The sequence below is a fragment of the Aotus nancymaae genome, unplaced genomic scaffold (assembly GCF_030222135.1).
Source record: "Aotus nancymaae isolate 86718 unplaced genomic scaffold, 86718_ANA_hifiasm-v0.15.2.pri h1tg000108l, whole genome shotgun sequence".
In the NCBI taxonomy this organism is placed as follows: domain Eukaryota; kingdom Metazoa; phylum Chordata; class Mammalia; order Primates; family Aotidae; genus Aotus; species Aotus nancymaae.
This window is the reverse complement of record NW_026988523.1, coordinates 15,272,738-15,300,732: the sequence shown is the minus strand read 5'-3', so window position 1 is coordinate 15,300,732 and position 27,995 is coordinate 15,272,738. Positions and strand designations below refer to the sequence as shown.

The 27,995-nt window shown below is 41.2% G+C and overlaps 1 protein-coding gene across 1 annotated transcript in view; it reads right to left on the bottom strand.

Moving 5' to 3' along the window:
- LAMC1 (laminin subunit gamma 1) overlaps positions 1-27,995 on the bottom strand; it is a 123,689-nt gene that overhangs the window by 23,849 nt on the left and 71,845 nt on the right. Inside the window, exons 2-13 of the mRNA XM_012444614.2 lie at positions 18,079-18,383; positions 13,691-13,821; positions 11,554-11,720; positions 7,250-7,438; positions 6,319-6,436; positions 5,863-5,961; positions 5,634-5,770; positions 4,789-4,911; positions 4,508-4,697; positions 4,092-4,204; positions 305-526; positions 6-194 (exon numbers count right to left, since the gene is read on the bottom strand). Of these exons, the coding sequence (XP_012300037.1) occupies positions 6-194; positions 305-526; positions 4,092-4,204; positions 4,508-4,697; positions 4,789-4,911; positions 5,634-5,770; positions 5,863-5,961; positions 6,319-6,436; positions 7,250-7,438; positions 11,554-11,720; positions 13,691-13,821; positions 18,079-18,383 (1,983 nt within the window). The remainder of the gene's footprint in view (positions 1-5; positions 195-304; positions 527-4,091; positions 4,205-4,507; positions 4,698-4,788; positions 4,912-5,633; positions 5,771-5,862; positions 5,962-6,318; positions 6,437-7,249; positions 7,439-11,553; positions 11,721-13,690; positions 13,822-18,078; positions 18,384-27,995) is intronic.

Sequence of the window (27,995 nt, the reverse complement as noted above, 5' to 3'; positions counted from 1 at the left end):
CTTACCAGTGGTGCCAGTAGGACAGTTGGTACACACCACCTCCTTTGTCTTGGGGACAACAGCACAACTTGAGCCTCCAGGACACGGACAGGGTTGGCAATCAGAGGAGGTGCCAGCAGTTGAATCTCCATAGTACCCATCACTACACTTCTCACAGTGTGGGCCAGCTGTATTGTCTCTGCAGTTACAAACACCTGTTGGGAGAGTAGGTGTGAGAAAACAGGCAAGTGAGTAAGACAGTGAGCACTTTCTACCCAACTGCTAAAGAGCACTTAGGTCTAAGAGCTGCCAAAGATCATCTCACCTGTCTCAGGGTCACAGGCCTCACTGTGTCCGTTGCAGGTGCAAAGCACACATGGACTGTATGGTCCAAGACTCGGAGTTTCTCTTCTGTAACCTGAGAGGCACATCTCACAAAATTGCCCTCCATATCCTACAGGACAGGTACAGGACTCCACCCAAGTTGCAGGGACTCCAGGCCCAGGACGAGCACTTGCCAGGGTGACATCATCCAAATACCCAGCACCTGTGAATGGTGAGGAAGAGAAAATCACTGAACTGGATTGTTTTCCAAAACCCTGTGTAAAGTCAATAACACTAAAAAGTAACCATATCCCAAATTCCAGAGAAAACCAGCCCTTAGCTTAATTAGGCTCTGATAAACTGAAGAACACATCCACTTCTATCCATTGGAGAAGATAATTAGAAAATACATTTAGAACAATCGTGGTACTGGGTGCTAAGTATCTGGAGTGATGAGATGGCAAACTTTTATTTTATTTATTCATTTACTTTTTTTTTTTGAGATGGAGTCTCGCTCTGTCTCCCAGGCTGGAGTGCAGTGGTGTGATCTCGGCTCGTGGCAACCTCTGCCTCCTGGGTTCAGGCAATTCTCCTGCCTCAGCCTCCCAAGTAACTGGAATTATAGACATGTGCCACCATGCCCGGCTAATTTTTGTATTTTTTTTAAGCAGAGGTGGGGTTTCACTATGTTGGCCAGGCTGGCATCGAACTCCTGACCTCAAGTGATCCACCCGCCTGGGCCTCCCAAAATGTTGGGATTACAGGTGTGAGCCCCCATACCCAGCCCAAGTTTTATTTTTAAAACACACACACATACCCCTAGATTTGCTGAATTTTACAGTCCTCACCAATGTGAAAAATGAAAAGCATTAGACAATCATTTGGGGTGAGAAAAGATAGGAGCTAGAGTATGGGGGAAAAGAAGAGTTTAAGTCCATAGCCAGTAAGCAGTGCTTTCGTTTTTTTTTTTTGATACAAAAGCAGGAACTGACTACAGAGTTCAAGGAAAGACAGAAGGGAAAGCACCTGTCAACAGGTAATACTCAGGTTATATAATTTCTGCCCTCGGCAAAAAAAATAAAAAATAAAAATAAAAATTCCTCAAGTGAATTTCTAAAACTCAGGGTTACTTCTTACAAGTCACAATTACTAAAAAACCCAATGCCTTTCCATTCCTATAAGAAAACAGAGGAAACCTTATATTGACTTAGACCAATGGTTCATCCAATCCAGTGGTGCCCTTGATAAAAGCACCAGCGAGAACATTTTATCAGAGAGGCAGGCCTCAGTAACACTGACATATTTCCCTGTAATCTCCATTCCACTCTAGTGTTTTGCAGTCTTATGCTTAAAGTGCATTTTTCATGTCATGAAATAGCACTTGCTGTTTATAAAATCTATTTGAAAATTGACCACCTAAGGCTGAAGGACACCTCTTATTACTGCCTATTCAAGGCATAGGCACTTTGGTATGTTTACAGGTTTCTCTTGCCCAGTTAGATCATGAGATATGGCTTTACTGGTTACTGTGCTTTCAACTCTAAACATCCTTAAGTCTCCCCATTCTAAAAATACTTTTTCTTCAATCTTGTTTCTATTTCCAAATTATAGCCCATGTCTTTTCCTTATAGCCAAACTTCTTAACAGAACATTCTTTATTTTACTTCATCAACTTCAAATTACTTTTTAAAGCATTGTGATCTTTCAGTTTCAACACACTTGTTGTGTTTCTTTTTGTTTGTTTGTTTTTGTTTTTGAGATAAATCTCCCTCTGTAACTCAGGCTGGTGTGCAATGGCATGATTATAGCTCACTGTAGGCTCAAACTCTTGGGCTCACGAATCCTTCTGCCCTCAGCCTTCTGGGTAGCTAGGACCACAGGTGTGTGCCACCACGCCTAGCTAATTTGTATGATTTTTTTTAATAGAGACAGAATCTTGTTATGTTGTCCAAGCTGGTCTTGAACACCTACCCTCAAGCAATCCTCCTGCCTCAGCCTCCCAAAGTGCTGGAATTACAGGCACTTTGGGAGGCCTGTAAGCCATAAGCCACCATGCCTGGATGGTTTTAACACTTCTTAAAAACAACAACTCACTAATGATTAAGGAATCATCCAGTCCAAAACCCAATGATGCTAGCTTCCTAAACTTATTGTTTCTCTTCCTTACAATTGTCTTCTCCCTTGGGTCTTATTTATTTATTTACTGTACTTTTTTTGAGGCAGGTTCTCACTCCATTATTCAGGCTGAAATGCAGTGGCACAATTACCACTCACTGCAGCATTGATCTCCCGGGCTCACATGGTGTTCTCACCTCAGCTTCCTGAGAAGCTGGGACTACAGGCGTGCTCCACCATAATCCACTAATTTTTGAATTTTTAGCAGAGATGTGGTTTTGCCATGTTGCCCTTGGGTCTTAGCACATGGACCTTAACTAACTGTTTCCAGGATTCCATCCTTCTTTCCCTTCTATATTTTCTGTCATGTTTCCAAGTTTAAAAACTATTGTCCATATGTTGACAACCTTCTAAATCTGGATCTCTGGTCCTAATCTCTTCCTAAGCCCCAGATTCATATTTCTAACTACTTATAAGACATTTTTATCTGGATATTCACACAGGCATCTCAAAAATCAACACATCTAAGCCACAAATGCCTCTCCCAATACCACATCATCACTAATTCCACCTCCCAAATAGCTGTACCTTGCTAAAGAAAAAGGTCCTTGTTTAAAACATTTTCTTAAGAAAAAAAATTTTGGCTGGGCACAGTGGCTCATGCTTGTAACCCCGGCACTTTGGGAGGCTGAGGCAGGTGGATCACCCGAGGTAAGGAGTTCAAGACCAGCCTGGTCAACATGGTGAAACCCTGTCTCTACTAAAAATACAAAAATTAGCCGGGTGTGGTGGCATGTGCCTGTAATCCCAGCTACTCGGGAGGCTGAGGCAGAAGAACAGCTTGAACTCAGGAGGCGGAGGCTGCAGTGAGTTGAGATTGTGCCACTGCACTCCAGCCTGGGCAACAGAGCAAAATTCCGTCTCAAAAAAAAAAATTTTTTTAAGTCTTAAACTCTTGTTTACCTAAAGTTATAACAAATATTCATTCAATAATTTATGATTTTCAATAAGGTAACCGATGACACAAATTATAATTACATAACTGTAAATAAAAAGAAATGAAGATGAGGCAACTTGAGCTGGCAGAATTGTAATTGGATTTTTTTTTTTCTGAGACAGATTCTCATTCTGTTGCCCAGGCTGGAGTGCAGTGGCATGATCTCAGGTCACTGCAACCTCTGCCTCTTGGGTTTAAGCAATTCTCATGCCTCAGCCACCCAAGTAGCTGGGATGACAGGCTTGCGCCATTCCACTTGGCTGATTTTTGTATTTTTAACAGAGACAGAGTTTCACCATGTTGGTCAGGCTGGTCTCAAACTCCTTGCCTCAAGTGATCTGCTTGCCTCAGCCTCTCCAAGTGCTGGGATTACAGGTGTAAGCAACTGAGCTTGGTCTATAATTAGGTACTTTTTTTAAGAAAATCTATTTCTATACAATGCAACCTCAATTGACCTACTGATTATAAAACAATACTATTTACTAATTTTACCAAATTTGCTCCAGGTCATTGAAAGCAGTTTAAAAGTGCATTGTTCTTATGTATAATTCATGTATAATGTGGTCGTTATGCACTTCTCAGTGTTATAGCATTAGGAGAGAGAAACTTTTGCATTATCATGAATCTTTCTACCCAATCATCTTTTTAAACAACTCTCCTAAATTATATAACTTACTTCTCTCACTATACGTCCCACGGATCTTGATAGAGGTCAAGTTGTTTAGGAGCTTCTGAAATTCAAAAGGGGTAAGAGCAGGCCTCCAAGGGTAATCTGTTGCTTCATGGAGCCTGGAGAGAAAGAAAGGGCCACATTAACCTCTGTAAGGATAATGCTGGATGTTGGGGAAACATTTTTCATTCATTTTTTCCACCAACAATGCAATGCTCTGACAAATCAAATCAGAAATGAGATTATTGGTTTTGTAGTACAACTGGAAAAGATAAAAGTAAACAAAGGAAGGCTCCCCTTTACTAAATCAGCATGATAACCCACAGGTTTTTCTTTAATGTTTATCTAGAGGCCAGTTAAACTTAAAGATACCACTTTCACAATGTTTGTCAAGCCTCAGTTTACAAAGAAAGCTATCTTACCTGAAGACATACTTCACAGTGGTCTCACTTGGATAGGAATTGCCCTGAGCGATCAAGGGCACAGATACTCTTAAGCCAGCTCCCTCAAGCACAACGTCTTCTGCAGAGAGACGAGTATCTCGCCTGTCCACTCGAAAGGAGAAGGAGAGGTTCTGACCGTAACTCAACACCTGCCTGCCCAAGAACTTTGCTGAAATGCAGACACAAAGGTGGGCAAGAATGTGACATTGAGATTAAACAAAATCACACAGCAAATCAGATTGCTTTCTAGCCTTACATACCTGGAGCGATGAAGTACCTCGGAAAGTAGCTGTCTGAGATCACGGCAATATCTTGCCTCTCAGAGGACCACTCAAGAGATGCTTCAGAGCCATCTCTCTGTTCCACACGCCACCCATCCTCATCTGCAGGCACAGAAGGAAAACACAAGCACTTTACACTGTAAGCATCGTGAATTTGTCCTCTATGTACCATAAAAATGTGTAAGACCACACCTTGTATACAGAAAGGCATCAATAAACATTTTTTGTTTTTGGTTTTTTTTTTGAGACGGAGTCTCGTTCTGTCACCAGGCTGGAGTGCAGTTGTGTGATATCAGCTCTCTGCAACCTCCGCCTCCCAGGTTCAAGCGATTCTCCTGCCTCAGCCTCCCGAGCAGCCAGGACTATAGGTGCGGCACCACTATGCCCAGCTAATTTTTGTATTTTTAGTAGAGACAGGGTTTCACCATGTTGGTCAGGATGATCTCGATCTCTTGACCTCATGATCCACCCACCTCGGCCTCCCAAAGTGCTGGGATTATAGGCGTGAGCCACCATACCTGTAATAAACCTTTTTGAATAAATAGATCCTACAAAGTACCTACATATGCTATGCCACTCAAACTAGATTTTACTTTACTACTATTTATATAACATTTGCAATCACTATTCATCACAATAAATTCTAAAGCCAAAATAGATTTTCATTAAATTAAAAGGCTAAACTAAAAAAACCATGCATGCTAAATAACATAAGGTATTGCCAACCATCAAAAAGCCCTCAAAGAGTTACTGGTGATATTTTTAAAAATATTCTAAGTGTAGTCTCACAGTTCTAACAGGTTGGGGGATGAGGTCTAAATTACCAATCTGAAAGGTAGAGGAGATAGAATAAGCACTGTAGCCAACAGCATTTGTACAGACAGAAGAATGCCCAAAGCAGAAGCAGGGTGTGCAACCCCTAGGATTAGATGATTCCAGATTAAAAAATCCAGGTTTGCATCTGAAAAAGATTAAGACAGCATCAGTTACTTTTTTTTACTTGAAATATGATAACAGAGAAAACACAATGCAGCTAGAGAAAGAATGCACTACCTTTCACAATTGAAGCCTTCCACATTGTCTTTGCAAACACATCTTCCTGTTTCGACATTACATTCATCTATGCTGCCAGAGGGATCACAAGAGCATGACCTATTCAATGGAAAACGATAAAACAATCAGAGATGGGAGAAAAATTCTACTCTTAAAGTCAACCTTTTGTTTTACATGTTAACAGATTTTTTTAAAAAGAAATACATATAGAACAAAATGGATCCTAAAGTCATTTTTATATTTGGTTTTAGTCTAAGATAGTCATCTCATTAAAACTCTGCTTACTCTCTGTACAAACCAAATCCCTTGTGGCTCACCATTACGGCTAGTCCTTAGTCTTGTTGACAATTATTACGGGAAAAATGTTACCCGGCTGCCAATAAGCCACAGATCTATTAATATGTGTTGACTATATATAGATTCTGCCCCCTTCTTCTGGTTTTGAAAATATTTTACCTGCATCCTGCCTCAGTAAGAGAATGGAATCCAGGCCGACAACGGTCACACTTGTCCCCCATCACTCCTGGCTTACAGCTGCATCTGCCATAACTATCACACTGTGTGCTCAGAGAGCCTAAAATGGAAAGAGCTTATTGTCAAACACAAATTCGGCCAGATACTTAAGTAAAATCAATGTGCTAAAGAAAGATAACTGGTAACTAAAAGCAATGCCTGAGAACAGGTATGCAATCTCTTGATGGTCACAGAGAGAATAAAGATCAAATTTTAAATCAGAACTTTCTCAAAATCACACCCTTTTAAGCTGTGGGATTTTAAGTTTCCAGATACACCCTAGGACGAACCTACTCATTAATATTGAAAAACACAAATCACTTTGTACCCAGTGGAACACTGCACACAAGACCAGTTACTTCTCTGTGGGAGATCACAGACCCTTAAGGCCTATGTCTAGAATTTAAGTATATATAGGCCTAAATGACAAAAATAAAGGTCAAACTCTTGAAAAAGTAGAACGGGCTGGACTAAGAATGCTGTGCATCTCTGTACACACACCAACATGCTTAGAATAGTTCAGCACTCTAAGGAGATTAGACTAAACAAAATCGTTAACAAGGAAGAACTCACAAAGCAGTTAACCTTTTACAGTCAAAGTTCAAACAGTCTCTATGATCCTGTCGCTAATTATTTACAGAACCATTACTCAGGCCACCACCCCTGTCTTACACACCAGAAACTCATCTGAAAGTTCAACTTGGTTAAAAAAGGTGGAGGCATGGGGTAGAGACAGATCTTGGCTCATTTCTGTGTCACAATAATGTATACACCTCCACACTTAGCTGTGCAAATGCCTAGGAAACAAAGCTTTCCTTTCTGGGGGTCCAGGGAACTATCATTTTGTCTTTTAATCCATCTTCCTGTCACTTACCCACAGGACTACAGTGGCACGGAGAGCACGCTTCATTGTTTCCAAGGCGAAAGAAGTTCTCCCGGCACCTCTCACAGTGGGCGCCATCTGTGTTATCCCGGCAGTTGGTACAGTGGCCCCCATGGCCAGTAGAACGATATAGTTCAGGGTCAAAGTAGCATTCCTGGGATCGACCATTGCAGTCACAGGCTGTCAGTCAAAACACATGAGTTACACCAGATCTAGGTACCTTTAAGAACAGCATTTTAAGACTGAAATGCAAACATAATTTCCCACATCATAGATGGTGGTAGACTAAGAATGACTACCAGATACACCGGTAGTCATCTTGTTGTTCATTAACAACAAGAAGGCCGGGTGCAGCAGCTCACGCCTGTAATCCCGGCACTTTGGGAGGCTGAGGCAGGCAGATCACCTGAGGTCACGAGTTGGAGACCAGCCTGGCCAACATGGTGAAACGCAGTCTCTACTAAAAACGCAAAAATCAGCCGGGTGTGGTGGCAGGCACCTGTAATCCCAGCTACTTGGGAGGCTAAGGCAAGAGAATCGCTTGAGCCTAAGAGGCAGAAGTTGCAGTGAGCTGAGATTGTGCCACTGCATTCCAGCCTGGGCAACAAGCACAAAACTCTGTCTCAAAAACAAACAAAAGACCAACAACAAAACCCCACAGTATGTCAATAAAGGGTATATATAGCCAGATGATAAAGAAATGTTCCTCCCTCTAAAAAACAGCACCATCATAAGATACAAGGAATTCCCGTATAGAAAAGAATCTGCTGCCAGTTAACTGCTCATATACAAATAAAAGTCAAGTCTAATTACAATTATCCTGAATCTTTAGCCTTTATTCAGTATCAACTCCAAAAATAAGGTGGCATTTTATATGCAGGCTTCAATTTACCTTAACTTTTTAGGCCTCAGATGAGTCAAAGACACTAACTTCCAAAGTGCCAGATTATTTATATATCTAGACTGGGGTAACCTGAGACATATAGGTTAAAATTAGTGCCTCTACAGATGAAAGGAGAATTAAAGAGAAGTCTAGGTCCTCCAGAAACATCCACGTACAGGGAAGCCTCAGCTCCAAATGGGTGGTCAGTTAAGCAGCTATATTCTCTGCAGAGCACAACCATATTTTAAGACCAAGTATCTGCAATCACAGAAATTCCTTACTACATTTATAATAACAAGATTTTTTTCTGAGTTATTGATTCTTCCCAAAATACAGACCGTATCTTGAATAGTAAATAAAAACAAGTTTTATTTGGTTTCCAGTAGAACAGGATGTTGTTTTAAAAAATATTTGAATTAATCTTTTTTTGAATAAATCTTTCTTTTCTAACACAGACTTCTTCCAACCAAAACCATGAATATATTTTGATTTGTTTGTTTTCTGGAGACAGGGTCTCACTCTGGAGTGCAGTGATGTCACCATAACTTATTGCAGCCTCAAACTCCTGGGCTCAAGTGATCCTCCTCCTACCTTAGTAGTCCCAGCTGGGACTACAAGTGTGTGCCACTATACTCAGCTAATTTTTAAAAAAAATTTTGTAGAGACAAGTTCTTGCTATGTTGCTCAGGCTGGTCTCAAACTCCCAGACTCAAGTGATCCTCCTGCCTCAACCTCCCAAGTAGCTGAGAATACAGGCATGTGCCACCATGCCTGGCTAATTTTATTTTTTATTTTTGCAGAGACAGGGTCTCACTATATTGCCCAGGTTGTAGGCAAATGAATCTCCCACCTTGGCTTCCCAAAGTGCTGGAATTACAGGTATGAGCCACCATACCTGGCCCCTTTTGTTCTTTTTCTCTCTTATGATCAGTTTTTTATAGTACAGTAGTATAACAGAAAACTTCTTTTTTTTTGAGATGGAGTCTTGCTCTGTTGCCAGACTGGAGTACAGTATTGCAATCTCAGTTCACTGCAACATCTGCCTCCTGGGTTCAAGAGATTCTCCTGCCTCAGTCTCCTGAGTAGCTGGGACTACAGCCGCTCACCACCACGCCCAGCTAATTTTTGTATTTTTAGTAAAGACAGGGTTTCACCATGTTAGCCAAGATGGTCTCGATCTCTTGACCTCATGATCCACCCGCCTTGGCTCCCAAAGTGCTGGGATTACAGGTGTGAGCCACCGCGCCTGGCCAATAGAAAACTTTTTAAAAAACTTGTTATTGCCACCAAAAATTAGAGTTTTGTTAAGTTAGTTTTATAGTGCCCTTTTCCTTCTTCATTAGCTATTTCTCTTCCCTCAAGCCACCGCCTTAACTTATCCTTCAATCAACCAAGTCCAGCCCACCTGAAGATCTGATGTTCTGAAACTCTGAAGCAGAATAACACCCTGTCCACACTGTCCCAACCCACAGCTAAAGCAGACGCCACAGCTCCCGCCTTGAGAGAAGGTAGTTCTCTTTCCTAGCCCCAGCGTCCTGACAATAATGCAGTATTGTCATGACATCCAGAAACTTCACTCTTTGAGGTGTCACAGTACTGAAGGGACCAAGGAGAAAAGCAAATTAACTTAGTTCCTCATCAAAGTCCTTTAGCTACAGTACTACGTTCATTTGCTAGAGGTGAACTGGCAATGTTTGGTTTTTTAAGTAATTTCCTGGATAGACTGAACATAAATTATTCAGCAGAATGCTTTTCAAGCATACATGTCAATTTATTTAGATGCCACATCTTAGGAGTATTTCATTCTTGTACCAGCTTTTATTGTATAGCTTCCAACACTGAATATTACAGTTCAGTAACGGAATTAAAGAAGCTTAAGCAAGTGCTTACAAAAGTTAGAGGAGGCTGTTAAATTTTACTTGCAAATCTTAGGATTTGTTGAAAAGACGAGTAAGAAAATCTCCTCTAGGCAGCTCAGTGTAAACTGTCATGAGTTAAGATAGTGGTACCTTCTAAGGGTTTCTGCCAATAATTTTTTTTTTTTTTTAGATGGAGTCTTGCTCTATTGCCCAGGCTAGAGTGCAGTGGTACAATCTCGGCTCACCGCAAGCTCCACCTCTCAGGTTCAAGCAATTCTCCTGCCTCAGCCTCCCAAGTGAGTAGCTGTGATTATAGGCAAGCGCCACCATGCCTGGCTAATTTTTGTATTTTTAGTAGAGGTGGCGTTTCACTATGTTGGCCAGGCAGGTCTCAAACTCCTGGCCTCTGGTGACCCTCCCCACTTGGCCTCCCAAAGTGCTCAGATTACAAGTGTGAGCCACCGCTCCCAGCCCCTGCCAATAATTTCTGCCAGTTAAGAGTGTCTTCTTTCTTATTCTCTATTCTTAAGAGACTGTGATAAAGAATATTTGTAAGGACATAAGAAAATTATTGCTGCTTTAAAATCATGATTACAAGATTTCCTTCTCCTGACATTTCTTTCTCTATCTGTTCAGAATAAACCACAACATTATGAAGGGATAAACAATGTTTTAAGTTTTTAAATTTTACCTTTTTCTAGGAATACTAGGACCTATTCATCCCAAAGCTACCCACCTCTCCAATGGGGAAGTGGGAAAATTCTCCCTGTTGTACTCTTTGGTGAGATAAAGAAAAAATAGTTTTGAGAAATAATCTCGTGCGGCTGTGCGCAGGGGCTCATGCCTGTAATCCCAGTACTTTGGGAGGCCCAGGTGGGCGGATCACCTGAGGTCAAGAGTTCAAGACCAGCCTGGCCAACATGGTGAAACCCTGTCTCTACTGAAAACAAAAATTAGCCAAGAATGGTGGCATGCACCTGTAATCCCAGCTACTCAGGAGGCTGAGGCAGGAGAATCACTTAAACCCTGGACGTTGCAGTGAATTGAAATCAAGCCACTGCACTCCAGCCTCCGTAACAGAGTGAGACTAGTTTTCAAAAAAAGGAAATAATCTTGGAATGGCCATCTTAGCCTAGAACTCATCATATTTAATACATGTTAATCAACTACCTTGACTGCCTGAGCACTGATAAAAATAAGACTATTTTAAAGGGGAACAAAGAAAACTAGAGAAACCATATTTTGGAGTAGCCTACACTGGCCCAGTATTTGGATCTAAGCAAATTTCTACATCTTGCAGATGCTGCTCCATCTCTGGCACATGTGCTCATGAAGGAAACAAAACCCTCAGTTTGCCTTTACAGTGAATTGCCCTCATCTATGACTTTCCTCTGAATGAATACAGTTTACTGTTCTACTCTCTCAAATTACAGAAAAAGCATGGCCTTTCAGAGCTTTCCTTTCAAAAAGGAATAAAAGGAAGTCACCCATTCCTTCTTCCACCCTTGGAAGTCCTCAAGCTAATGGACAGACTGACGCCAAGGGGCACTCACGCAGGCATTCACTGGCACTTTCTGCAGTTGCCCTCCTCCATGGCCGGTCATTGAAGAAAGGAAGACACTTTTCACAGTCTACTCCATATGTGTTATGTTTGCAATTACACACCAGCTTATCAAATTCGTTTTTCATACACTCACTTGCGTGTCCATTACATTTACATCTGGGGAGAGAAGAGACACTCCAAAAAATGGAACGGCTGCAAAGTCTCAGAAATGCACACAAAAAAAACTAAGTACACAGAGAACTAAAAACAACCTATGAATGCTTTTGAGTTTTACCATTCAAAAGTGTAAACTGAGGAACTGAGCAAGATTAAGTAATGGCTGTCTGAATTTTCAAGGATGAAAAAAAATTAAACAAGGTAGCTTTACTTAGCAGGGGTGGGGATTAACCAGACATGAAAACAAAGTCCATAACAATTTCTGAGGATACCTGTAGCTCTATTCCTGAAGTCAAACCTGTGTGTCAAGAACAGCAGAGAGTAGTGGTTCAGAAAAGTATAAACTCTCAAGCCAGGCTGGCTGAGCTTGAAATCCCCCCCTGTCACTTACAAGTGTAACTTAACTTCTGTGCCTCACCTGTAAAACAGGGATGATGATAATGCCTATTTCATAAGGTTATTGGGAAGATCAAGGAGTGCTTTATTTACATGCTCAGGAGCACAAAGTAAGTCGAACATCAGGAATTATCTGCCATAATGATTTTAAAGTATTCCGACCTAAACGTGGTGAGACACATTAGATAACTCACCACCATATGGACGTCGGTAGTAGACTAATATCCCCCAGGTTGTCTGGAGCAAGAATCCCTGAAGGAACCCCTAGATGCAAGTATGATAATAAACTAAAGACTCATGGAAATTCCCATGAATACTAATGTGCACCGTGGAATAGTAAGGTTGCTCTCACCTTCTCTCAAGTTCTTATCCTTGACTGCTACACAAACTCTGACGCCCCCATGACCTGAAATTTTACATATCTATAACCAAACTCATCAGTTTAGCTCATCTTCATTTTATTAATGGTACCGCCATTCTCCTGATCACTAAACCTTAAAAGCACCTTTGACTAAAGTCCTGATAATTTTTCCTTCACAATAAAATGCACCTATATGTTCCTTTCTATTCTGTTGCCACCAGCCTAATGTCATGTATTTGTTGCCTAACCCAGCATCATATCAGGAATATAAATTCCCTCTATTGTACACTACTTTTACCCTGTTTGCAGATTAATCCTCCTGGCTCACTGTTTTCTTATCACAGCACTACTCCAAAAATTCTGCCTGATTTCTCATTGGTTACAGTTCCTATCAACTTTCACTAAGTACCAATCCCATACCAGGAATAATGTAAGCAAAAGTAAGTTTTCTGCTCTTGGGGTATCCTGGTCTAATACAGAGAAGGTAAGTCCAAGATTCTTCACCTGCTGTTTAAGGTCTCTGGCTACCAAACTATCTTTCTGGTTTACAACTCTACAAATTCATAAGAGATTTTCCTTCAGTTAAATGAGTTTATACTCTACCATCTCTAAACTTCTGCTCATGACATGTCCATCCTCTTGTATCCAACCCAGGCATTCTCTCCTTCCTTATCCAAAGCCTTCAAGACCCAGTTCAGATGCCATCTGCTTCCCTAGCCTGGCAGTTTTGGATCATTCTTGATATGTGGCATCTTTTCTACTGCTGCTTTATCTGTTTTTTAAAAACAGGTGACTACCAGTATTTTAGTTTTCACATATTCGTACACTGCATACCCTGTTCATTTGTAAGATCCAAGAAGGTGAGGACTTCTCAGTAGGATAAGGTGAGTCTTACCCTTCCTCAGGTGCTTCACAGTGCCTTTGCACTTAAATTGTCACTAAGAATTCACTAAGTATGTTGATTTGACAAGGTTTTGGAAAACCTACTTGCTTAGTTTCCAGAACAACGAGAAGATCTGACAGTGAAAATATCCTAGGCTGCTGTCTGTCTTTCCAGCCAGGTAAGCGTTATCACATAAGAAGGAATGCCGCTCCTATTCTTGGTAGAAAAAACATCTAACAACGGTATTAACATAGTTGTAAACAAGTTGCTGGATTCACCTCTATGCCAAAGTTCCAAATGCCTTCAAGACTAATTTAATACATTACTTACCTGCCACCCACAGCAAAATCAGAGATCGCATAATAATAGGACTTGAGAACTTTGGGATCGTTAAACACTTCATCTCCAAAAGTGTTCAGGCGATTAAGAGCTACTCTGATGTCAGTGGCAGTTACCCATTCCTGTCAGGAAGCAAAAACAGAAACATAAAAGAGAAGTGGAGGGACTGAAAATGTGATACAAATGTGACAAAGTATTCTAAACCACTAACTTATCATTTAACTTATGTCCTCTTCTAGCACTAACTCTTATTATAACACTCAATGACTTCTATAATTTTCTAATAGTTTTCTCCTTTTTGACTCTTCCCTTCTTTGATTTGTTACTTTACCACTCAGAGTTTCAAAAAGCAAGGATGATAACTAATTTCTTTGCAAGGCTGCTGAGAGGCTTAAATAAAATATAATGTGCAGTATATATTAGGGACTCAATACACATGTCCCTTCCCTCCATCCTGCATCTGCACCCCAAATCCAGTCAGGGAGAACAGCTCAGAGCTCATGGGGCACTGCACTTGGATCAGAGATGCTGCTCATTGCCTGTGCCTGCCCATTTGTAGCATCTATTTCTCCCTGCCAACCCAATCCCCTACTGACAGATGTGGGGGAGATGCCCAAGTACTCGCTAATAAATTATTACCTGGGTTTGAACCAGCTGGATGTTGTCTGTGTTTGAATTGACCCTCCCCACAATATCACCTTCTCTCTGAGGCCTTCCCTGGCCACTTATCTAACATTGCTACCCCTCCCCAACGCCCTATTTTCCACTCTCACTTTATTTACATTGTCTTTTTCCACACACACCCTCCCCTTCCCACTGTACTGTAAGTACCATGAGGGTAGGAAACTTTTGTTTTGTTCACTGCGATTTCCCTAGCATGCAGTAGGTATGCAAACTATTATTTGCTAAGTGAATGAATGAATTTGAAAAAACCACAACTGATCAAGTTTGTAGGTATACTGTAACGGCAGAGGACAAGAAGGGGGGCTATATGATTTTTCCCTGGGTTTTATGAGATCTAAACCTTACTTGGAGCTAATTTTAGGCAGATGTTTACATGTGTGGTAGAATGCCATACTAATGATCCCAGTGAATCATGTCTGCTAGGGCCCACACCCAGTGCAGTCTCTTTCTATGCTGACTCTAGATTTGGGTGTGTGACTGGTTTTGGCTGAGGGTACACCAGAAAATGTGACATAAGCAGAGGCTTGATAAGTACTTGTGCACAAGGACTCACCCTCCCAGATCACTTCCACTGTGGTGTAAAGCCCAGTCTAACCTCCTAATGACAAAGGACCACAGGGAGACAGAGACCCAGGCCCCAACTAAGCTGCCAGGTGAGTGACCCACGCTAACAAAGAATAATGAGAAATAACAAATCACAGTTATCTAAAACAATTAGGTTTTGGGGTGGTGTATTACATATAACCACTCAAAGATAGCATTTCCATTTTAAGTTTTTGCTAGGGACTGCACAACAAAATCACTTTTGGAGACATAACAAGCAAGTGCAGAGGTGCAGACGTCTATGTTTTCAGAAGGCTCCAGGTGAGTCTGGGAGGCACACCCCTGATTTGGAACCACTGCCTTAAGCCACACCAAATACCTGGCATATAAAACAACATGGAGAGCTCATAAAAACTAATCTCCACGAAGCCTTCAAGCATAATTAGAAAGGAGAAGAGACGATGATTTCACCATATCCAAACTTGGAACTCCAATAACAACTCCTACTCACGGCCACAACGGTAGGAATCTTTTAGTGGTCTGTAATGTAAATAGCTAAACATATCTCTGTTTAATGCTTATTATGTCTTCTACAGGCTTCATCCTTATCACAGCTCTCTTTGAATAAGAGCTTCTCAAAAAGCTAAGCCATTTTTCTTCCTAATGAACAGACCGTGGAGCTAGACCTTGCAGGCTTTGAATCCCAGTTCTGCCACTTGAACTGTGTGATTTGAGGCAAGTTATATCCTTTCTGGGCCTCTGATTCCTCATCTGTAAAATGGAGACAATAAAAGTATCTACCTTACAGAGTTACTGTGAAGGTTAACTGAGCTAAAAAATTAAAGGGCTTAGAACAGTGCTTGTCACATTATAGTATGCTATAGTAAGTGCTTTAGTAAATGTAAATTATTATCGTAAATCAAGGTTAGTAATACTTATAATATGGTGAAACTAGGAAGGGTTTCCTTTCCTATCTGGGAGATTTCAGGTTCTGTAGGGAGGTTCAGGGAGCAATGAAGAGAGGGAGAGAGGCAGGAGTTTTCTCTCCTCATTGTCAGATCAGCTAAATGTCAAATTAGCTCAACCTCCTTGGCAACTGGATATCAGAGCCAGAGCTCTTACATCCAGAGACACATAATTAATGTTACTGCATAATAAAACGAACTGACCACATCTATGCAGATACCCATAACATTTTTTTTAATGCCAGGTCATAATTCATAACATTTTTACTACACATAGTCTCATTACCACATGTAGTCTCACTAGTTTCTATGGCATAAAGCGCAACAAACATCACAATTCCTACAGTTGAGGAAATGGCTCAAGACAGGCCTACCAGGTGTACAGTTAGCAAAGATGCCAGAAAACCACAGTTACAACTTTGTATCACTGCATTTTCCTATTGACTCCACTGTTCTTTCTATTGTTGCCTCATCAGGACAGGAAAATGCAATAATTTGCTGTAGGAAAGAAAGAAGTCCGGCAAATATTTGCTAGCTAATCAACTTAAGGAGTATTTGTAGGTCACCTCTCCCCTGGGCATTCAGTCTTCTGCTTTTTCTTTTCTTTCTTTTTTCTTTTTTGAGATGGAGTCTCACTCTGTTGCCCAGGCTGGAGTGCAGTGGTGTGATCTCTGCTCACTGCAACCTCCACCTCCTGGGTTCCAGCAATTCTCCTGCCTCAGCCTCCAGAGTAGCTGGGATTACTGGTGCCTGCCAACATGCCTAACTTTTTTTTTTTTTTTGTATTTGTAGTAGAGACAGGGTTTCACCATGTTGGCTAGGCTGGTTGCAAACGCCTAACCTCAAGTGATCCACCTGCCTTAGCCTCCCAAAGTGCTTTGATTACAGGCATGAGCCACCACGCCCGGCCTTGCTTTTTCATCTATCAAAATCAGCTATTCCCTCTGCCATTTATTTTAAACACAACTTATCTCCATTGCAAGAAACGCTTTTTTGCAAGGCCTTGGCAAGCACACTCACTACTCACCATAACCTCAGAATTTACCAAAAGCTTTCATGTTCATGCTCTCCCAGCAACGTACAGAAATACAATGGAAGAGGGGGGCAACTGGACCCCCAGAAAAATATATTCTTATCTTTTGTCACTGTCCAAAACCAATTAAATTAGAAAGAGAGCCCTTGAACATAATAATGGATTCCAGAGAGAAAGAACAAGAAGATACAAAAGTAGAAACCCCAGAAAAACAGGGTATTTCCTATTTAAAAATCACAATCGCTTTTCATATAATGTACACAGCATTTAAAAGCCTATTATTAGTCTTTCTTATTTCAGTCAACTGATATAGGCTGTTCCCATGTGGTTGCTGACTTCAGCCACTTGACAGCAGCATCTCCAATTCTGTGTTAAGGTGCTGAGTACGGCATGTGGCTCACCAGCTTTTCCATAATCAAATAGCCAGGACATGTGAAAAGTATGCAGAAATCTGAGCAACACATAAGAATTCCATATTACGGTGTATAAGGAATATGCACGTAGAATTCATGAGAAAAAAATCTTTCTCAAACAGGGAAAAGTTTCTATCAGGATGTTTAAGTACAATGCCATGGGTACCTAAATTAACATCCTGTCACTAACACCCATCCTTTTAGGTGATGAGGAGTTTCTTTAATGATCAGCAAGGTGCCAGACAAACCTAATCAAAATTTTCTTGTGTAAAAATGAAAGAAGATGGCATTCTCAAATATCTTGCTTCAACTGTTCCCCTTTGCTAATTAAAAAAAAAAATACTTTTATTTTGTCAAATCAAAAAAGATCCAAGAAAACTGGGTTATTGAGGTCAAATGTTCTCTTCAAAAGATCAGAAGGAAACTGTTTCCACCTCAGGTACAGAGATTAAAGTTAAAATTGTTTGACTTTTTAAAAAAAATGTGTAAAGTTTACATCCCAGAATAGACCTGCAAGGGCATAAGAACAAACATCAACCAGGCAGTAGGAACAAAACTACTTCCCTTCACTTATTCATAGCACACAGAGAGCAGAATAAAATCCAGCTGTCTGTGTTGCTGAAGAAGTCTACTCTGACCCTGTACCTCAGAGATGGGACCACAGGCCCTGCTACAGTAATCTTTCCTGCATCTTGCATGTTGTAAAACTAGCTGGCATCAAGCCAACCTGGGAGAACTTACTTGCAGCACAGGGCTATTGTCAAAGTTATAGGCGCTGGGCCTTCCTTCCAGGGTAGAAAAGGCCACGTTGCCCCCGGTGAGGGGAGAAATGTCACTGAACTCATCAGTACACAAGGCCTGCTGCTCATCCCCTCCTGTCCTGATGAAGCCGCGGTTTGCCTTCAAGTAGGTGTTCTCGCAGGAACCACTGTAGTACTGGTAAGGAATCCAGGGCCCGTCTTCCCTCGTGCGCTTGTAAATGGCAAAGCTCTCTGGGCGGCTGGTGTGGAACTTGAGACGCACATAGGTGATGTCAAAAGCTTTCCCTGTGGGACAAACACATCAAAGGTCTTAAGTCATAGGTATGAAGCAAAAAAATCCCCTCTATTCCCACCTAAGTTTGGAACTTGACAAAAGATACAAATCACCTAGTACACATTAAATTAAAAAGACACCAGAACAAAGAGCATATTGGTTGTGTCCAACAGGCTATTCTAAAACAGGAAACTACCTATTTTCCCGTAAAATGACAAATTACAGTTGGGTCCGTAAGTGGGCTCATAAAGGCCTGTTTGTGACATGCACTGTGAAAATTTTAAGTGCAATGAAATCTGGCAGCATATGTTAGTACTGTACTTATACTATTAATTAAAACTAAAATGGAATAAAAAGCACATTTATTCTTAATGCTGGTACTTCAGCAAAAGCTTAAATAAAAGATACAAAAGCAAATATATGCTGACTTTCTAAATGGGTCTCCAGGAACTTCAAGACTTTAAAAAAACCTCATTCTCTATTAACTGTAGCATCACTCCTGATGCAGGAAGAATATCATCAGCACTATTCTTCTATTTATCTACCAAGTTAAGATACAGACATTTGAAGAAGGGAGAAAGACCGTGTTTGCAAGATGTAGCAGGGAGTAGAATAAGAAAGAGGAAAAAAATTTCCTTCAGTAGATCAACAATGAAATGGAGGGAAAAAGAGAAGGGAGAAAGGAGGTTTAAAGAGGTTGTTTGAATATGTTCAAAAGAGAATATATGAGAAATGAACTCTGAGCAGACAGGAAAAGACAGCAGTCACTGGGTAAGACAGCTCCCTGCAAAAGCAGAGTATGGGCTTACAGTCAGGATGGCTTGGTTGCCAGCCAGTGTGTTTTCACATGAGTAAAAGAAATAATCACCATTCAGTCACACATTGGGTCTTGCGATCTCTAACAATATCTATACTTTCCTACTCCTGTGTTATAGTGAAGATCACAGTTTGGTCAACAAGCATTAGTTGGGCACTACTCTGTGCTTGGCTCTGTGCTACATAAATCGAGGGAGAAAATTGTTAGACACAGGGATCCTTGTACTCAAGGAGCTTACAGTTTTTTCTCCCTAAGTCAATTAACTCAAGAACCATCCTAACCCTTTCCTACAAAACCCACAGAACAGCAACTTCTGTTCTCTCAGAAGTGTTAAGAAGAGACTTCTGCCACTCTCAGTTCCTCGTACCCACTAGTCCCTGAGACAAGAAGCAATTCCTCATGTGTGGCCTGGACTCCGCTTTGTCTCTCTCTGGCTGCTGGCCGGAGTTCCCCTCTCTCCCCTCCTGCACTCAGTGCAACACAGTGGGGTTCTGCCTCTGCGTGGGGTGCAGCCTGCTGCTATCCTGCTTCTGGATCTGGGACTAAGTGGATAAGGTCAATTCAGGGAGGAAAAGCGCAGAAAGCCCATGCAAGCTATGTGTCCAGGCCACATTCTTCAACGGAGCATTCACTATAATAAAACTGACAGGATGAGCCATATCTGACTATTTCTCAACTGGCCCAGATCCTAGAAGACGCTGGATTAACTGTCCCCCACATACATGAGACATACTTGCACACACACCAGCTTCAACACAAAGCCATGTGGCATGACAGAAAGAATACAGGACTGGGCATTTTGAGACCGGAGTTGAGGTCTTGACTCCCTCCTTTACTAACCATATGATTTCTGCTCTGCCATTTTCTCTTTGTAAAAATGATGACAATCCCTGCCCCACCTACTTCAAGTTGTTGGAAGGTCAAACTAAGATCTACACATACTTGACTATTATAAAACTATATACCAATATAAGGCATTACTACAATAGGGTTTATAAAGAAAATTCCTGAACTAGGATTCTGAATATGTTCACACAAAAGGACCTGACTGTTCCTGGTACAGTACAAATATGAATATTCTACCTAGGATGCAGGCATTTTGTCTAGATACAGGTCACACAAATACAGTTTACATATCTCCTGTTAAAAGAATGCAAGTTTTACCTGTATCTCTTCATTGTGTCAAAAATGTCAAGATGTCACCTTTGAATAAGGGCGAGGTTATAGTACAGTTATCTGTGGCATTCCAGAGACTATCTAAGACATTCCAAAATGGTTAAATAATGTGGTTTTACTCATGAGTAGGTGGCCTGGACTGTTCAAAGGCTCATTCACCAGTCTGTGGATTACAGATTATCCTTGCTTCTCTATGTTCTCTCTAGTTTTCTGATATCTCATGGTTCTTTAGCAGCACAACAGCAGCAGACTGGGCCAAAGGACAGAAGGTAAAATAAATCAAGCCATCCTACGTTTCAATCAACATCTGTACTACAAAGCCACACTCTGAAAGAATCAGGCATATGTCTATTGCTGCAGCCACAGACACAGATCCATAAGTAGCAAAATGTCCAGAAAGCAATTACACTACCATTAAACTCGGATGCAGTCTACTTACAGGTGCTGGCCTGGCCTTGCTGACATTGAGCTTCATTTGCAGGGCCACCTTTTTCATGCCAACCTACAGCCACAGCTGGAAATAAGGGAGCTCTGTGGCAGTCTGTATGGAGGTTCACATACCTCCATGACACGAGAGCCATGTGCACTGCCCTCAGTTGCAGTCAACACCACAGCGCATACGGATAACTACAATTTACAAATCATCATGAGACAATTCCATGACAGGGGAAGTGCATCATGTTTGGAAAGCATGGAGAAGGTCACCTAACCCACATATGTGAGTTCAAGAAATGCTTTGTAGAGGAAGTGGTATCTAAGTCCAAGACATGAGGAATGCTTAGAATGAGCTAACCAAACAGGCACCCACCGTCCAGGCATGTATGAAATGCCATGTATGAAGGCCCAGAGAACACAGAGGAGTGCTCATTGGAGGAATTAGAGTTGTCTATGGCAGCTGGAACTAGAGAAGTGGCTGGAGATGAGGCAAACAAGAAGCAGAGCACACCAGGCTACTTAAGAAGCAACTTCAGCTTGAGCACAATGGCCAGCCACTGCAGGCTTTAAACCAGGAAATACATGATCAGGTTTGATTTTTAGGAAGATTAGGGTGGAGATTAGGCTGGAAAGGACAGGAACGAAGATAGGGAGGTCAAGAAGATGTGGCAATAATCAGGAGAGATGAAAGAGGCTGAACTACGACTGGGAACAGAGGTATGGAGAGAAATGAATGGATCTGAGTGAGGTGTAGGAAGCCGTTATCACTAGTAACTTGGTAACTGACGCACTGCAAGGATGATTGGGAGCTGCTCTGAAAGTCTCCTCTACTTGTACCTGTTAGTACCCTGTTTCATTGCCAAAGCTGCTTTTTCCCATTCCATGAGGTGGGAGGATTAAGAATAACATTCAGTTTTGTAGTTTAAAATGAACCAGGTAGAGGGTAGTACCATTCACCGAAATAGAGAACACAGGAGGGTGTGCAGGACTGGAGGTGGTGGCAGGGGCAGGGGCAGGGTGCGAAAATGAATTCAGTTTCAGATATGCTAGTTCTGGGATGCCTGCAAGTCATCTAGACTAGGAAATTTCTGTAGAGAGCTGGATGTGAGCAGTCTGAAGGGCCAAGAGAGATGTGTGAGTTAGAGGCAGAGACTTGGGACTCACTATGTAGACGGACACCAGAGACTTGAGTACAGATGAAGCCCATGGGGCAAGTGTGTTGCATGAGAGCCTGACTTCTGAAACCACCCTTAGGAGCACAAACGTTCACAGCACACACAGAGGGAGATGACAGTAGGCTATGAAGGGGCAGCCAGCAGAAGGAGGGCAAGTAGAAGAATAAAAATGTCACAGAAGCCCAGGAAAGAGCCTTTTCAGGAGGGAGGAGTCAACGGGGTTCAAATCTGCTAGGAGAGTGCTAAGACAATGACTAAGAAGTGTCCATCAGCTTCAAGTCACAGAGGTCATGACTGCACCAAAAGCAGTTCCAGGGGAAGGATAGCAATGGTTGGAATTGAGAATGGGCCGGATATGGTGGCTCATGCCTGGAATTCCAGCATTTTGGGAGGCTGAGGCAGGCAGATCACTTGAGATCAGGAGTTCAAGATTAGCCTGGCCAACATGGTGAAACCCCATCTCTACTAAAAATACAAAAAATTAGCCAGGCATGGTGGTACGCGCCTGTAATCCCAGCTATTCAGAAGGCTGAGATGGGAGAATCGCTGGAACCCGGGAGGCAGAGGTTGCAGTGAGCCAAGATTGTGCCACTGTACTCCAGCCTAGGTGACAGAGTGAGACTCTGTTTAAAAAAAAAAAAAAAGGAATTGAGAATGGACAGCAGGCAGGCACAGTGAGTGCAGTTAGTCTACCACTACCATGTGGTCTAGCTAAAGAAGAGGAAAATGGGAGAATGAGGGGAAGATGATATTTAGAAGAGTTACAGGGCCAAGGGAAGACTTGACTTGAATTTTTTTTTTTTTTTTTTTCTGATAGTAGAGATGAACGTGTATTAAATGCTATTGTACTTCAGTCAGCAGAGAGGGAAAGGTGAAAAACACAAGCTGGAAAACAAGAATGGGATTCCGTCTTTGTTGCGAGATTGGTTCTCTACAAAAGGAAACCTGCCTCTTTGTTCTCTGTCTGGATGCATGTGCAAAGTGACTTTGTAGGTTTTAAAGGACAGAAGATGAAATCTGAGTTTTACTGATGACTTTTTCTGTGTACTGAAAATCAAGGATACCTGCTAAAGACTGATGACAAAGCCAGGGAGTAATGTTGGCTGAGGAGTATCTGAAGAGAATATAGAAACACTGTAATAGCCACTGTAAAGACCAGCAATGACAGCTGCTGACTAGAAAAAAGAAGGCTTACTAGGTAGAGACCAGGCAGCTGAGAAGAGAACATGAGGCCATGTCTTTGTACGGACATCTCAGTGGAGGTGTGATTTCTACTGCACCATTCAGCATCCCCTCTGCCAATGTAACAGAAAGACAACAAGTCAAGGGGACTAAAGTTGCTTCAAGGGATTTGGAATCCAGTCTGGATACATAAGAAAGCAAATACAGAAAATGGAACAGAGGGATCAAGGTGGGAGGTATGTGTGTTATCAGGAATTAACTATAACCAGAACTGGAACAATAAAGGGCTTTTTATTCTGTTAAACAGCTCCACCTGAGGGTTACCATGTCCTCTCTGTCACCATACTTCCCTACTCTGTCCATCCTACTTATTTTACAATTGACAAATAAGATCCAGTTAATGGACAGATGAATAGAAAACAGGACCAGGTCTTCTTTTTTTTCTTCTCAAATGGAGTCTGGCTCTGTCACTCAGGCTGGAGTACAGTGGTGCGATCTTGGCTGACTGCAACCTCTGCCTCCCTGGTTCAAGCAATTCTCCTGCCTCAGCCTTCTGAGTAGCTGGGATCACAGGTGCAAATCACCATGCCCAGCTAATCTTTGTATTTTTTAGTAGAGATGGGGGTTTCACCATGTTGGTCAGGCTGGTCTTGAACTCCTTGACCTGTGATCTGCCCACCTTGGCCTCCCAAAGTGCTGGGATTACAGGCGTGAGCCACTGCACCCGGCCAGGACCAGGTCTTCTAATTTCCAGTCCAATGATGCTACTAGATTATCATCATGCTGTGGGAGCAAGTGAAAGTAGACAGTATGACTTTAAGGTAAAATAGCCAAGCCAAACGATTAAGGAAAACAGTTAAGTGCATTTCTGGAGGTATTCCAGCAACTATTCAACCAGAACATCTTCCACTCCTTACCTCACATTCATGCACACGAAGATGAACCATGGATTATACACACCACCAAGAAAATGTTTAGCTTCTGAGTGCTCTACCGTCCCTCTCCCTCCCCCGCCATATCCCTTTCATAAACAAAAAACTCAAAGGCAGATGTTTAGAATGAAGCACACAAAATTAACCAATACTTCCTGCTCTGGGTCCTACAGTTCATGCTGGCTGAGGGAATGAGAGGAGGGGAGCCGGCTGCCTCAACAATGAGAATCCAGCCTTTGTTCACACAGGACCAAGCCAAGGAATTCTGCTTAAGCCTCCTACGTGGTGAAGTATTTCTAATCTCTCTGAGTAGGGGAGAAACTCTTCTTGTCTTAGAATTGGATTCAAGTACTGACTGCTGGGGAACATAAATGCTTCTCTGTTATGTGCTGCTCAGAAAAATTCCGTAAGGATCTTGTGAAACAACCTCCTTTAGAGTTTAGTAATGAATGACAAAGGCCATACAGAATTTTACAAAATTGCAAAATGCACTTCCACAGCTTGAATTAGAAAAAGAAAACTAGTTCATTCTAAAGTATCAAATTAGGAGGCTGGTTCCCTACTGTTCTTATGTGTTAACTCTTTGGAAGTCAGAAAATGAATGCTCTCCTTGAAGCCAGACTTGATCTTAGGAATATAAAACTTTAATAAAGTTGTAGCACAAAGTCAATTAGAGATGGGGTGTGTTTAGGCTACTAAATGGGATTCTCCAAACAGTTAACACAAACAGTAGTCACAGAAAGCAACTATTTGAAAACGTTTTCAATTTTGTTAGCAAAACTCCTGGCTGAAACAAGAGTTCCCAGGATAACGTATCCAGCTGCACACCAGCTGTTACTGTTCCACCTCAGAGGATGGATCGCACAAATGGAGCCTCACCAATTAAGACGACCCAGGGCCAAGTTAATACTGACTGTGGGATTCTGAAGCAGACATGGGCAGGCGATTGGAAAGCACTACAGAACAACTAAGCACTTACAGAATATAACAAGATGATCTGGTACAGTGCAGTCACTCCAGCTGTGGAAAAATCCAGTCCTCATTATTGCCTGTTGAAGGGCTAGTTTCTATTGACTAAAACTCATCTTCAGAATGGTTTGTTTTTAAAAACTTACTATCCTGTTCCTTTCCCCTAAATTTCTGTACTCCCTTTTCATGGTCTCCCTCTTGTCAACCAGCCAAATGCCGACAATGCAAGGGGACAAGCCCTTAGAAAGTATATTTAGATCAGCACAACTTACAAATGGGGACAAGTAACCTTACAGTTTTGTATAAAATAGTAATTCCTAACTAAATTTATGACAACAAATGCAATGGAACTTACAATTTGAAAAAGCATCCCTTTTAAATGAATGAACAAAGAGCTTCAATAGTCATGTTTTCTGAGTACAGGCAATAAGCACTTTCTATCACACTTGGGCCACCGTTAATGACGAACAGACACACTAAGATGAGCAGAGATGGAATATGGAGAGTCTCAATTCTATGCTGCCACAATGAAATATAACAAAGCAGCAGGTAAAACAGAAGATACCAGTTTAAAACTTTTTAAAGCTAACAGAATTCTATTTATAAAAGCAGTGGTATGATTATCATTATGGAGCTAAGAGGGAAACAAAAGCTTTAAAATAGATGGTATGATTTTGGAGAAGATAAACCCATAATCTCCATGGAAATTAGATTTTTCCATGAAGTATCAAATTTAAAGTTTAAGCCAAAAGACAATTCTCTTTCCCTATCACCCTCAAAATATTACTTGGTGCTATGGTTAAATAAGATCACAGCACTAACCCGATGTAGAAGTTATCAAAAATAAAATCTTTCTGCTTGCATTACCTAATTGCAATGCCCCAAAATGCCATATACACTTCAGTAAACTGAAGGGCCAAAATTGTTATCATGGTAATTAAATATGTGATCATAAAACAACCATTACATGAATAGAGAGAGAATTCTTAACTGAACACTAACAAGAATGTCAAGCACCATTGGAGAATAATTTCAAATAAGTGCAAATCACCGTTAAGAGAGTACATTTTCCACTATCAAAACATATGATCGATTCATCCTAATCTGCATATCTTTGCCATTTTATTTGATTTCTCATCAAAAAAGATAAGATTCCCAAGAGAAATTTTAAGCCAAGAACTGGGGAATATGCCTTATTAACCTAAACCCCATGCTTCCGAGACTCAATACCAGACCTAATTCATGATGGTAGACCACAGGCATGAATAAATCCTCGAGCGGGGCTAAAGGAACAAGGCCAGCATTCACCCCCACTCGTGTAAGCTGAGGCAAAAAATCCACTCAGTCTGCTGAACAAAGTTCCCACTACAGGGATTTGACTGACATGAGATTTAATGGAGTCACAAAGAAGGCAACTAAGTTAAATATAACACTAAAGAAACAAAAAAGCAATTAAATATAAGCTACATAAGTAAAACTCATATTTTAGAAATATGAAATTGTTAAGATATGAAAAAGACACCATAATTTTATGGGAAGCAATTTCTTGTTCTGTGATATTCATATACTATTGAGAGTTAGCTATAGTTTGGCTTTTATCTATAACAGAAGGGTAAAAAATAGTTTTTTTTTTTTTAAAGTGAGAAAACAATCTAATTAGAAAAACAAGTTCTAATACCTAGTCACAATGGTATAGTAACAGACTAAGGTCAACTCCAATAATCCCACAAAGTCACAAAAAGTTGACCAATAGCGCACTTTTTTATTCAACAACTATTTGCTAAGTAAACTTAAAAGTCCACTGTGATGTGCTATTTAAAATACTCCAATCCTTCATTTTGCTAGAATGCCTTTTATTCTTTAGTTCCATTCCTAGTAAACTTGGTCCCTAATTCCCCTAGATCATGTACTATTTGCACCTATCCTCAAAAGAGGAAATAATTACAAATACCATAAAATACTTACCTACTAAAATGGCTTCCTCAATTTTAACAATTGCTTATTAATTTCTTGCCACAGCCACCCATTAGGTCAAGGTTAACAGTTATGACTGGTCTTGATAATTGCTCAAGTCCAAATTCTTCTATTCATTCAACAAATATTTGCTGAAAACCTACTATGTGCCGGTCCCTGTTCTAGGCACTGGGGCTACACCAGAGAATAAGACAAGGTCTCGACCATGTAGAACTTATAGTAAAGTAGGGAGCATGCTTGGGTAAGGGATAAGAGTTTAAAATTAAAATAAAAATTCTGTGTTGTCAGATAACAGTGAAAAAACAAGTGGGAATAGAAAGCGTGTGGGGAGGCTATTTAATTCAGCATTATCACAGATGGTCTCATGACATGGATAATGAGATATCTGAGCAGAGCCCTGAAGAAGTAAAACCGTGCAACATCTCGGGGAAGAGCATTCCAGGAATGGCAAGTGCAATAACCTGAGGCAGGTGCATGCTGGCAAGTTCCAGGGAGCGGTGAGGAAGCCAGTCTGGCTGAAGCAGCAGCAGCGAGTAAGGTGGAAAGTATCAGGAGATGAGGTGAGAGAAGCTGAGAGAGGGAGGGAATGCCAATATGGAGAGCTCTGTAGGTCACTTTGAGACTTGGTTTCTACTCTGAATTCAGAGATGAAACCCCACTGGAGAATTTTATACAAAGGAGTAACAGGCTCCAACTAGTATTTCAAAAGGATGACTCCGGTTGCTGTACTGACAGACTACAGAGGGGATGAGAGAGAAACAAGAAGCGTTAGGGGAGTTTTGCAGTAATACAGCTAACAAATAATGGTGTTTTGGACATATTTTGACGGTGGAACAAACAAGTTTTACTGATGGACTGGATGTGGGGTACAAGCTTTGCTTATACAACTGGAAAGATGAAGCAGCCATTAGGGGATGGAGAGCAAGAAACTAGGAGTTCAGTTTTAGATATATTAAGTTGAAG